This window comes from Sinohyriopsis cumingii, chromosome 3, assembly GCF_028554795.1.
Source record: "Sinohyriopsis cumingii isolate HCF-2022 chromosome 3, ASM2855479v2, whole genome shotgun sequence".
Classification (NCBI taxonomy): domain Eukaryota; kingdom Metazoa; phylum Mollusca; class Bivalvia; order Unionida; family Unionidae; genus Sinohyriopsis; species Sinohyriopsis cumingii.
In genome coordinates, this window is record NC_142963.1 from 59,837,102 (window position 1) to 59,850,452 (window position 13,351).

The following is a 13,351-nucleotide window of genomic DNA, read 5'->3' on the forward strand; positions in this document are numbered from 1 at the left end:
GTAAAAAATGTGATACATTTGATACATTCTAGAAGATAAGCAATAAGTATAGAGAGCTCCTGCATAGCTAATGTTGCCAATAATTTTAATGGCAATGGAAGTTTTCGTGGGCATTTTTTATCGGTATATAAACTTTTGGCTTACAGATAAAGTCAACTTTGTCATGCAAGACGACCCCATATACCAATAAAACATGATCCCTCATGAATGATGGTCTTTCAGTTGAAGCCATCACATTAAATAAGAAAATTAATCTATGCAGTTATACTATGGTCAAAAATTAAGGGGTTATTCAAAACAGTGATCTTTCAAGTTGGGTTTTAATATACATGTATTATATACTAATTTCAGATGTATTGCAAGAGAAAGCAATCGGTGAAGGTGCCTTCGATGTGCTGGAACAATATCTGGCAGAGTATTTTTATGGAGCAGATGGTATCAGCCATGATGATGGGCTGTGCAATATGGTCCTTGTTACCATTATCAGTATTACCGATACAGGTACCAGTCATGAAATTTGGTAACTTTAAAGTTTAAATTATTGTGAGCTGTGGAAGGAAAGTAAGAATATAACTATTTCCTATTTCTGTACACGGATATACAGTACTATCTCTTTTTAACAATGTCCATGGCAGTCATAAGAGTGACCCTGCATTATAAGTAACTGAACCTTGTATTGAGGGATGCTCCAACATGGCTGTGTTCTGGAAGTGTATTCACATACATAAATTGAGTACCATCGTGTGCTTGCTTGTAAGACAAGTCAAACTGCAAACAACAATGATCCTGATCTGCCATAGCATAATGGGTCTGCCAATCAGGGTCTGTCCCATTTGTTCTACTGATTACTCCCAAAAAAGTGTACAGACCCAGATATACCAGCACATTATGCGATGGCAGATCTGGGTCTGTGCAGTTTGCAGTTGGACTTGCCTTATAAATGAGTACACCACTCCCTTGATAACTCATGCCCTGATAACTTACAAACCCGCTTATAATGCGTGGTCAGGTGTGGATCCCATTTTTAAACCTGAAAATACCCCAAACATTGATCCCTATTTGTTGAACTTGATGAAAATCACGATCAAAATTGGTAACGGAAACTTTGATGTATCGCTCGTTTTATCATTGAAAACAGTAGATAGGACCTGGAAATTTTAATCAGCACTATGAAATATCAAATTTAAAAATAGGTCATACAATTTTTTACATTTTCGTTCCAAACAACATTCCTAGTACACCGCAATTAACAATATGTAAGGAAATTTCGATCAATGAAAATGTCACTTATGCCGAGTAGAGGCAGTACTTTAATAAATAAATACAAATTAAATAATTTTTTTATCAATTGAAATCTGTGTTCTAGTTCTGTCTTTTAGTTCCTTTTATGTGTATTTGTCATAATGCAATGTGTCCTCTTGTAATTAAACGTAAAATGCACCGATCTACCGTAACAGCTATGTCCACAAGCGTTTTTCTGAGAACCTAATTAAGTGCCAACCATGTTTTGATAACTAACTTGCAGAAGTATTTGTTATATTGTTGCACTGAATTAAAAGCTGGCCTCCTTTGTATTATCACGTTGATTATATCTTTTGAATAACAAAAAGGAGGTGGAATAAAAAGAAAAGTTAGAAGGCACGAAAATCCTACTAACTTAAAATCTAGCAGCTTCGGTCATATGTTGGGTGAACTCACTTCATTTGATCAATCAAAAACTGTTATATACATTATTGTGTATGTAACATAAACTACCTTAAATTAACTGACTCTTTCATAACTGTGATCAAACATAACAAGGCAGCCAAGCAAAATGAATACTTCATAAAATAAAGAGCTTGATTTTACAGATACGGACCATTGTGGACAAGCAAGTTTCAGAGAATTCTTGAACTGGCACTTAGAGATATCCTCAAGGATGATAAGAAGTTTCATTATTACTTCCAGTGAAATCCCATCAATATTGTACTAACTGAATAATAAAGTTTTGACGTAGAAGTGTCACGAAATAAATGTCACGTGTTTTTGAGAAAAAAAAGGAATCTTGTTTGGTGGTGTATGAACAGTTCATCTAGTTCCCTGCTTGTGGACTCCCGATTTGGCAGGATACTATTAAACACCACTATGGGAACCAGACTCATCAAGAAAACAAAAAGCAGTGATGTGATACATATATTTTTCGCGTACACGTGATGGTTGTTCAAACCAGTTGGATCAATCTTTCATATGTTGGATATTTTGAGAGAAAAAATGTTATTTAAACAGAATAATGAATAACTTCATTAGAAAAAGTGCGTTATTAAAAATTATTATCAGCATGATTGTAAAATGAGGATTCAGTCATCAAACAGCCCAGTTCCCTAAAGCCATGTCCCCCCCCCCGCCCTGTTTTAGTGACTTATAGTGCAGTCTATGTTTGTGGACCCCGTTATTCGCAAGTTATCGAGGGAGAGGTGTATATATATGGTATGTAATGATGTGAAATCACATTATAATGAGTTCTTATGATTTAAAGACACACAAAAAAACCCCAGGTTAACCATTAAAATGTAATCCATGACTAACTACATGTATTCCCATGTGATAAGAGAGACATCAGTTTATTGTGAGGCTTTGTAGTGATGGACCATTATTTAGCTTTTTACAAAATGAATGGCTTGCTTAGGTTATTCTTTTGCTTTAATGTTGACTTACATTGCAAACTTGAAAGAAAACATTGAGAATAGGTAGTTACTGTTCCCAGCTTAATTTTTTTTGTTGACAAAATAACTAACTTGATTTCTAGGTGTACCTTATATTTGTTCATTTTCATTCTGATAACCAGAGAAAAACATTTTCCAAAATTTCCACAGACCATTAATGTCTGGCTTCATTGCAGGGTATACAACAGTATCAAATGCTACTTTGGTTTAACAGATATAGCATTGGTTATAGTTGTAGGAAGTAGTTACTTTTATTGTTGTATTAGGTTTGATTTTGGTCTTTGATACAGAAAAAATTATTTTTGCATTTGAAATCATTCCAATTAACTAACTTGATTTCTACTTGTACCATATATCTGTTCATTTTCATTCTGATAACCAGAGAAAAACTTTTTCCAAAATTTCCACAGACCATAAATGTCTGTCGACATTGCAGGGTATACAACAGTATTAAATGCTACTTTAGTGTTAACAGATATAACTGTAGTTACAGTTGTAGGCAGTTGTTACTTTTATTGTTGTAAGTAAGAGGTTTGATTTGTTCTTTGATACAGACAAAGTAGATTTGCATTTGAAATCATTCCAATTAATTCATTTTCAGAAGGTAAATGCATTTGGAGGTTCCAAAACCATTAGCACCCCTTGTATGTAAGCAGACTTGGTGTCTCTTCTGTAAATTGCAGTTGTAGTGGTGTCTAATTGCAGTTGCAGTGGTGTCTTATTGTTATTCAAATTATCAACATAGAAAGTACCAATCCCTTTTCAAGATAATTTTTTTAAATTCAGCTGGACATAACTATTGGTTCTGTCATGCTGTATCAGATGTGCATTTTAAAATCACAAACATGATCCAAATCAGAGAGTTCTTGATTTATTTATTGTAAAAGGCTAGATAATATAGGTCACATTGACCTTTCCAATCTGAATCCTGTTTTCATAGTACATGATGTAATTTCTTGTGGTTCATATATGGTGTTGCCTCCTCACGTCTGCACAGAATATCTGCTAGTTTGTTTGTAATGTCTGACCAGTATGACTTAGGCAGTGCATGTAACCTTTGGAGGAATGCAGTATTTTTATGTTATATCAGATAAAATACATGAGTGTCTGCCAGAAACAAAGCAAATGCTTCAGAATCAACCATGGTTAATTTCAGATTGTTCAACAGAGGTTGACTACTTGCCAGAAGTAATTAGGACTGATCATAGCATAAGAGGAAAATGATACTAACTCCAGACATCAAAGTGAATATTTTTCTTTGGGTAGTAAAACAACTCTCCCTCAATATATTGTGGTAGTCATGGTCCATAACTGCTGACAGCATTAAGTACTAAACCATCTTATAGCAAGAACCACGTAATGTATAAACTGCGATATAAAAGAGAATAGTGAAATATATCAAACCATGGTGTAACAGAAACTACATGTATACAAATTGGTTTAAAAATCATGTTCTGACAAGGAAATAAAGATAGGACATCAGGCTTCACCATGTCTTGTTTCTGCCCATATTGTTAAACATTGCTAGGATTTTGTCCATTTCTAGTTTTATAATCACTGTAAGCAGCCTTTTTCTAGTCTTTATGATTAGAAAGTAAAATGTGTCTTGTCAGAAACCAAAGTTCCATCTATACTTGCATACAAGCCAGTTCTAATTGCAGACAGCACAGATCATGATCTGCCATCACATGATTCATAAGCAGATAAGGGTCAGTATTATTTGTTCTTTTGATTACTACAATCAAACTGGTTTGACACTGTTCTGCCGGAGCATCATATGATAGCATATCTGGGTTTTAGCAGTTTGCAGTTTTACTTGACTTGCATATGAGTATATACAGTTTTTTAAAATTTGTATCTAATAATTAAAAATCATTAATGTCTCTGCTGTTGACCTCACCCTAATTGTATGCTACCTCACCAGCTTTTATTTTTTCATATTCTTATTTTGTATGCATCATTCAATTAAAGTTGTAATTATATTTTTTTCTTTTAATTTGTAGAGAACTTGCTGTAAGGCCCAGTAAGCTTATAGAATGGCCCTGAATGTACTGTGTGTCATTTGTTGTCCATCTATGACCATTTCATATTGTCGACTTCTCAAAAACCACTGGATCACTTATGTACTGTGTCATTTGTTGTCCATCTATGATCATTTCATATTGTCAACTTCTCAAAAACCACTGGATCGTTTTCAGCCAAATTTGGCAGGGAGCATTCCAGCATTAAGGCCTTTGATGTTTTACAAATAATGTCATTCTGTCATCAAATGGAATGGAATTTAGACATATGTTAGTCAGGTGAGTGATATCTGACTCCCTTGTGTCTCTTCTTATGCAGAGAAATATGTCTTCCATGAAGATTTTTTAAATATTTTTAGGTTACAATCAAATGAAAAATTGCAATAAATATTTGTCTCTTCAATTATTATTATCATATACCTCTCAGAAATAAAATATAATCAGTGAAAAAATTAAAGAGAGTTACTTTGATTTGCATGTATATGGGAATTTCGCTATTTGTATGCATTTTTTATATACAGAATCCTGTAAAGAAAAACTTCTGCAGTCAACACTTTTGAAGACCTTGTCAGAGTGTTTAGGTTCACCGAAATGTGGAGACCATACTACTACTGTGCTAGATCTATTGCTCAACCTGGGAGAATGGGGTAAGGGAAGTTGAGTCTGATTTTTACAGTAACCAAGAAGAAATAAAGAATCGTATGTAATGACAATGTTTTATATTATAATTATTGGAATTTGTAATATTTGTAAAAAAATTACATGACCTTTTGACCTTAGAAGGTTCTCGAAGTGATCTTTTTATGAATTTTATGGGAAAATGGCTCACATCCTGGTCATTTTATCATGTCATGAGTTTCTATATAAGGTTCTGAAGTAAACAAATTTCTTTTCAATCCTATCTTAATACCAGTCTTTTTAGTTGTGTTCACTTATAATTATAGAGAAAATTGTCTATTTAAATTATTCATTGGAATTACAGAGTGCTCATTGACATTTTGGACTAAAACACTATTTGGTGATTATTGTGGATTCCTTCAAAAACATCCTTGATTAAATCAGTGTATATACAACAAGATTGCTAGCACATAAGCACATTCAAGACTAATTGTACATCAGAACATTCAAGATTGGTATTCATTTAGAACACAACTGGAATTCATTCAGAACATTATACTTTTGGACTTGTGCTAGAACTTTTAGGATTATTTGGGATTTAATTTTCAATATAAGTTCCTCTTAAAAAAATTTATAACTTAGATAATTAAATTATTTGTTGAATTTGACAAAACTTGTTGGTTTTGCTTTTCTGTTACTTTCTTTAAGACCATAGAGTTGTAACACACTATTTCTCCAGAATTTCGGGTAATATTGACATGAGGTTTTCACCAGAAGATGTCAGACTTGCAAACAGCCAATATGGCTGACTGAATGAACATATTGAACAACATGTAACTAATTTCACTGAATGTATGGTGATACTAGTATGATATTTGCACAAGTCATCTAATAGTGTCTAGTTTGCCCTTGATGAAAATGGTGCCAATCTTATATCCAGTATGGCCACCACAGCAGCTGATTTGAAAATCTTATCAACAGAGAATAAGAGATGGTTTCAACACTCAGCTGTTAAATAAAAAGAAATGGTCATATTTTGAATTCCTAGAATCCTGGAAAATCTTTCGATGAAAGAGTGTCTGTCTGTCAGAGGGAGTTATCAGTTCCAGAAATGTTTGTTGCCAGTATATTTTCCCAAAATGATGGGCCCATGTCTCGTTCCCATTGACCCAAAAAATGCTGGTAAGACTAATAGGTGGATGAATTTCATTTTAAGAGTGGGTTGAGATTCCAAAATCTTTTTTCTTCAGATGAGGTGAAAGACTATTTAGCAGGGACCGAGCTGAGTAATCACCTAATCCGACTTATCCAATCAAATACTGGCAGAGCAGATGAGAACAGCCACCATATTGTTAAGATGGCTTCAGACCTACTTATCCTACTTCTTACAGGAGGTATCTAATTATATGAATGACATTTTTCTCCAGTCTACACTTCAGGTAGTCACAGCATTGGCATCGTCATTAGCGTCATCAAAAATGTTAAGTGTTTGCTCAAGGTTTGAGAATTCTTAATACAGTATTGTTTGCAGGGATGACATATTTAGTCAAACCGATTCTAAATGAAAATGAACTCTTTATTCATACCATATATACTCATTTATAAGGTGAGTCAAACAGCACAAACAAGATCCAGATCTGTCATAGCATAATTCACCTGCAGATCATGGTCTATGTTGTATGTTCCACTGATTACTCCTAACAAACTGCACAGACCTAGATCTGCTGGTGCATTACTGGACATGAGATCTGGGTCTGTGCAGTTTGCAGTTGGACTCGTCTTTGCTCTTTTCAGTTTGATTCTACTTATAAGAGAGTATGTACATTACTTTAGCCTACTTCTTTTTACTAAGGCAAGATAACTAAACAATTCATTAACTCAAAATCTTTTCAAGTATACTACTAGGATGTGCAATTTTTTCATATGAAATCAAATAATATCCAAATTAAATGTAGACCTTCTAACAAACATCAAAACTTCAAGTCACATTGAACCAACTCTTGCCTTATTTCACCCAAATGGACTGAATAGTGTTACAGGTATGGATGATTACTGTGTTCATAGGTAAATATATTTTAAATATGGTGATATTTTATGCATTGGAGAAAGTCACTGATTATGGACAAGAAATGGAGAAATTATCCCTTACAGAAGTACTAGAACACAGAGCTTAGGCTATTACCAAATTTTCTACACTATTTAAATTGAATGAAATTAGTATGTAACAAGCAGTTTATTTTCCTTTTAGAAGCCACAAATGTCAAAGTCCATGTCACAAAACATGACTCAACTATTTGTATGACCTGTATATGAGACGAGATAGGCACCAATTGATTTTGGGGGTAATTAGATTAAAGATCATTGCAAATGAAAGAAGTAAAAATGATTTTCACAAAACACGTCTCTACTACATGTTTGACCTAACTATGTAGCTGGCTTTAATTCAGACAAGATTGACACCAGGTGATTTGAGGGTTACAAGTCAAAGGGCAAGACAAGAAAATGGTTTCCACAGCAGAACTCAAATTATATTTCATGGACCATGATTACAGTTGTTGGAGGGCTTGCTTTTGAGACAAGAAAGTCACTTGTCAATTTGTGGGATCAATAGGTCACTTGTCACTTTGTGGGATCAAGAGGTCAATAGGCAAGGTCACTGAGACTGGAAAGAAGAATGTTTTCTGCAAATTAATTTCAGTTCTGCTTCTTTTACTTAGACCAGATTTTATGGTTGGCTTCCATCTGAGACAAGGAAGGTACTTGTTGATTTCAGATTCAAAGGATCAAAGGCAAGGGCTACGGTGACACCAAGAAGACCACTTCTATGCATTATACTTAACCCGAAATTCATCATTAACTTGCATTTTTGGGAATCTTTTCAGCTGACTTGTGTATGGGGCAGTAAAAGGTAACGATTTTGGTCTCAAGGGGTCAAAGGTCAAGGACACATCAGCAGGGCTTTTTCTATAATTTAATTGGGTATTATGAGTATCCAAGTTGTGAAAGATGGTTTTTCATAAAATAAATATAATAATAGTATTTACTAGATGGTTGGCATATAATGTTCCATGTTACAAGATTTTTTTATATTTCTTACATCAAGAGTTTTAAAATACTTTTCAGGTTCTGAATGATACCAGCTTGTTTTAAGATGAAAAGGAAGTGCATAGGTTGCTGTGCTAGAAGAAAACTTACAGCAACAATTGACTATTATTGTCTTTGTATATTTTACAGAAAAGAGTATGGAGGTACTGTTTGCCAACGGAGATGGTCCTATATTTGTGGAGTCCATGAAATGGTTAGAGAGTGATGATGAACACTTACAATTATCAGGAGCTCTGGCAGTGGGAAACTTTGCAAGAAGTGGTAAGGGAATCTGGCTAGTTTGTCCGATTTTGATTATATTGCCATACATCAAGTGAGCAGCTTGGCTCCAGATGGTGTATTTTGTGTTAAGACTAATGATGAGCAGCATGGCTCCAGATGGTGTATTTTGTGTTAAGACTAATGATGAGCAGCATGGCTCAAGATGGTGTATTTTGTGTTAAGACTAATGAGCATCATGGCTCAAGATGGTGTATTTTGTGTTAAGACTAATGATGAGCAGCATGGCTCAAGATGGTGTATTTTGTGTTAAGACTAATGAGCATCATGGCTCAAGATGGTGTATTTTGTGTTAAGACTAATGATGAGCAGCATGGCTCAAGATGGTGTATTTTTTGTTAAGACTAATGATGAGCAGCATGGCTCAAGATGGTGTATTTTGTGTTAAGACTAATGAGCATCATGGCTCAAGGTGGTGTATTTTGTGTTAAGACTAATGATGAGCAGCATGGCTCAAGATGGTGTATTTTGTGTTAAGACTAATGATGAGCAGCATGGCTCCAGATGGTGTATTTTGTGTTAAGACTAATGATGAGCAGCATGGCTCAAGATGGTGTATTTTGTGTTAAGACTAATGAGCATCATGGCTCAAGATGGTGTATTTTGTGTTAAGACTAATGATGAGCATCATGGCTCAAGATGGTGTATTTTGTGTTAAGACTAATGATGAGCAGCATGGCTCAAGATGGTGTATTTTGTGTTAAGACTAATGAGCATCATGGCTCAAGGTGGTGTATTTTGTGTTAAGACTAATGATGAGCAGCATGGCTCAAGATGGTGTATTTTTTTAAAGACTAATGATGAGCATCATGGCACAAGATGGTGTATTTTGTGTTAAGACTAATGATGAGCAGCATGGCTCAAGATGGTGTATTTTGTGTTAAGACTAATGATGAGCAGCATGGCTCAAGATGGTGTATTTTTTTAAGACTAATGATGAGCAGCATGGCTCAAGATGGTGTATTTTGTGTTCACATTTTCATTATTTGTGCCATAAATTGCTGTAACCATTTATTGAATCTGTTTGGGAAGCATGCAAACATAGAGCAGAGGTCTTCCACACAAAATAACAACATGCAAGTTACTCTAGTTGTTCATAAATTATGTAAAATTGTAATTAATCTAATTCTAATTAGTTATTGTAACTCACAGAATAAAGAATTGGCATTTTATTGAAATATCTATCAAATTTATTATTAAAAAAACCAACCGATGAGCAATTTAAAAATGATGACATTAAAATGATACCAATAAGTAACATGAAAGAGTTTAAAAGTACAATTTTCTAATAAGAATGAAGATGTTACAGAATTCTACTTGCCACAAACATATTTTCAAAACACCAGCCAAACTCTTATATATTGATATGAAAATTATTGGCTTGATACAAACAATTTAAATACAATTATATTTAATTATATGAACATATTTTTTATTCATATGTTTCATATGGTACCTTTAATAGAAATTATATACAAAATTAAATTATTATGCATGACTGTTTTCCTTAGTAAGTTAAAGGATTATTATTTTGGAGTTAGAGTGGAATAGCTGCTAAAAGCAATTTTGCTTGTTGATTGTTAACTCCTTTTAATTTATTTTGCTCTGAGAAAGAAATTGAGATGACATCATCAACACCATTCACATAAATTTATGCAGTACAAAATATTGCTGATAATGTCACAGAAAAAGACTCAGATGTGGTGAATGTTCAAGTCATCTGTATTTAAGATAATTGGGTAGTTTGTGATCAGCAGCAACATTTCTATGAAGTCAGATTTTATTCCATATATAAAATGCATGACATTAATATTTCTGTAGATAGAATAACGTGTAAGTGTGATTAATTTTTGAAAGCATAATGTTGAAATGCTGGGGGGGGGGGGGGCATTTATCTATTGAACAAACTGTAACACCTTATCAGCATTTGTCTTTCTGGAATGTATGACATCCATCAACATTGGAATACCACCCAGCATTGGAATACCACCCAACATTGGAGTACCACCCAGCATTGGAATACCACCCAACATTGGAATACCACCCAACATTGGAATGCCACCCAGCATTGGAATACCACCCAACATTGGAATACCACCCAACACTGGAACCATTCTCAGGTGCAGAACTCAATCCCAAAAGTGACTTTAAAAGTGACCATGTGACAAGAGCTGTAGTGACTTGTAGCAGAGCACAAGGTTTCATTTTCAGTTGCACCTCATTTTTCAGACACGTAAGGAAGTGTTCCCAGACAGCAACACCACTAAGACGTTCATTTGCATTGGAACAAAATGCTCAGAAATATTCAACAAGCTGCTTAGGAAAGTTTGAACAGCAGTAACATCCAGTTGCTGTTGAGTACAAAAAGTAGTACTGTTTCATTTTGGGGGAAGGTGGCCTACTTTTTTAAAATAGTTTGTTTCATTCCAGCTCCCATGTAGCTTGAAGAAATGAAATTCTATCCATTATATTAGTTGACCAAAAGAAGATTCTTGAGATAAAAGAAAAAAAATATATCCTCGTTGGAAAGAAAATCCCAGCCAATGCACCCAACCCCTACTTCCAGCGGAAGATTAAAATGGTTTGTCCCAAATGACACATCACCTTCAAGTCCTCCAGTGAACTGTTGAGTACAGCAAAGACTATGTCTAATTAAAAAGACAGAAACTTTGTGTAATTTGTATTGAATATGTGATTATTATTATGTGAGTGTGTTCTAATGTGTCTTTATGGTGATAAATGACAATACTAAGTTTGCTGTTTTCTTTTAATTTGAAAGTGTAATGAAGGCTTAAAGAAAAAACATTTTTATTTTCTTTTATTCAGATTTGAATTTTAAGTAATTTTATGTTGGCTTGTATGAGATTTTTCAATCCTCTCAATTGTATTACATTGCTTTTTGGGGTTGGCAGATGTATGTTATAGTTTCTTTTTCTGAACAGATAATAATATCAACTTGGGATTTTCACTGAAACACCTAATATGATTGATATATGGTATATATCACTTATTATGATTGACATATGGTTGGTCTGAATGATGTAACCTGCAGAATGGCTGTCTTGATGGGCATCCTGAAAATCTTTTTATGGCAGCTTCTGAAAAGTTGATCATATTGGCATGCGTGTTGTCATGGAAATGCTGTAGTATTAGGTTGCTGGTTTAGGGTTAAAATGGTGTGACCCTGGCAACCATAGTGGCCAGGTAAAAGGTTTATCACTAGCCTTTTTGAAATGTTCTTGCAATATGCAATTAGTTCTGAATAATTGGTTCTGAATGAAAATGGTGGAGATCTTACAACCGTCACTTGAACGATGTTTTGAAAACCAGACCAGCATAACCATGGGATCAGGCTAAACTTCACTGTTTGCAATTTTGTACCATTTTGATCTTATAAACATTAAGTACCATATTTTCCAGCCTATAAGTCGATATTTTTTTACCTGGAAGTCAGGACTTATTATACTCCAAATGGGCTTACTATATTTTCCAGCCTATAAGTCAATATTTTTTTACCTGGAAGTCAGGACTTATTATACTCCAAATGGGCTTACCATATTTTCTAGCCCTTAAGTCGATATTTTTTTACCTGGAAGTCAGGACTTATTATACTCCAAATGGGCTTACCATATTTTCCAGCCTTAAGTCGATATATTTTTACCTGGAAGTCAGGACTTATTATACTCCAAATGGGCTTACCATATTTTCCAGCCTATAAGTCGATATATTTTTACCTGAAAATCAGGACTTATTATACTCCAAATGGGCTTACCATATTTACTTGCCTATAAGTTGAGTCAAACTGCAAACAACAAAGAACCTGATCAGTCATAGCACAGTGCACATGCAGATTAGGGTCTATATTGTTTGCTCTAGTGATTACTCCTAACAAACTGCATAGACCCCAATCTGCCAGCAGATTTAGGTCTGTGTAGTTGCAGCAGGGCTCATAAGCTAGTTTATATGGTATTAATTATATCATTGAAATTGCTTTAAGTAGTGGTAATATCATTATTTTGAGGTGTAAGCAACAAAATCAAATACAGGTCACATAGCTGTACTAATTCTTGTTCATCTGCTATGTCAATCAATTATTATAAACTAAGTTAACTTCTTCCATGTTGTTACTTTTATCATTATTTTGTTTACATTTGTATGTGCTTGTATTTTCTAATTTCTGGAAGATGACAGTTTTTTTTATATAAAGAGGTCACATTTCATTGGCTGCAAAATGTGAACAGATTTTGCTTTATTTATCTTTTTTTTTAAACTATACATTTTCCTTCCTGATCACATTTTAGCCATAGGTCCATTGATGCTTGATTTACCAATATTTTTTACTTGATGCACTTTAATGATTACCAGAGCATCTTTTTCACTGATATAATTGATGCTACAAAGGGATGTAATCCATATTAATGATGGAAATTTCAATGACTATTTATACGTACAATAGATTTAGCAAGTAACTTGCTTATATTTACAGTACTGTCATATATTCACTAAAGAATGCCCATAATGTAGGTTACAATTCAGAACAGAGATGGACTACTTGTGAATCATCAATGATCTGTTTTTAGGTTTGCATTTCAGCTTAAGCAAAATGTCATATCATCACATAACTCG

General features: G+C 34.1%; 1 protein-coding gene across 3 annotated transcripts in view; it reads left to right on the forward strand.

The window, feature by feature from the left end:
* LOC149802935 (rap1 GTPase-GDP dissociation stimulator 1-like) overlaps positions 1-13,351 on the forward strand; it is a 203,764-nt gene that overhangs the window by 139,631 nt on the left and 50,782 nt on the right. For all 3 annotated transcript variants that reach the window (XM_089952449.1, XM_089952450.1, XM_089952451.1), the window contains exons 6-9: positions 352-501; positions 5,245-5,370; positions 6,592-6,735; positions 8,576-8,707. In XM_089952449.1, the coding sequence (XP_089808575.1) occupies positions 352-501; positions 5,245-5,370; positions 6,592-6,735; positions 8,576-8,707 (552 nt within the window). The remainder of the gene's footprint in view (positions 1-351; positions 502-5,244; positions 5,371-6,591; positions 6,736-8,575; positions 8,708-13,351) is intronic.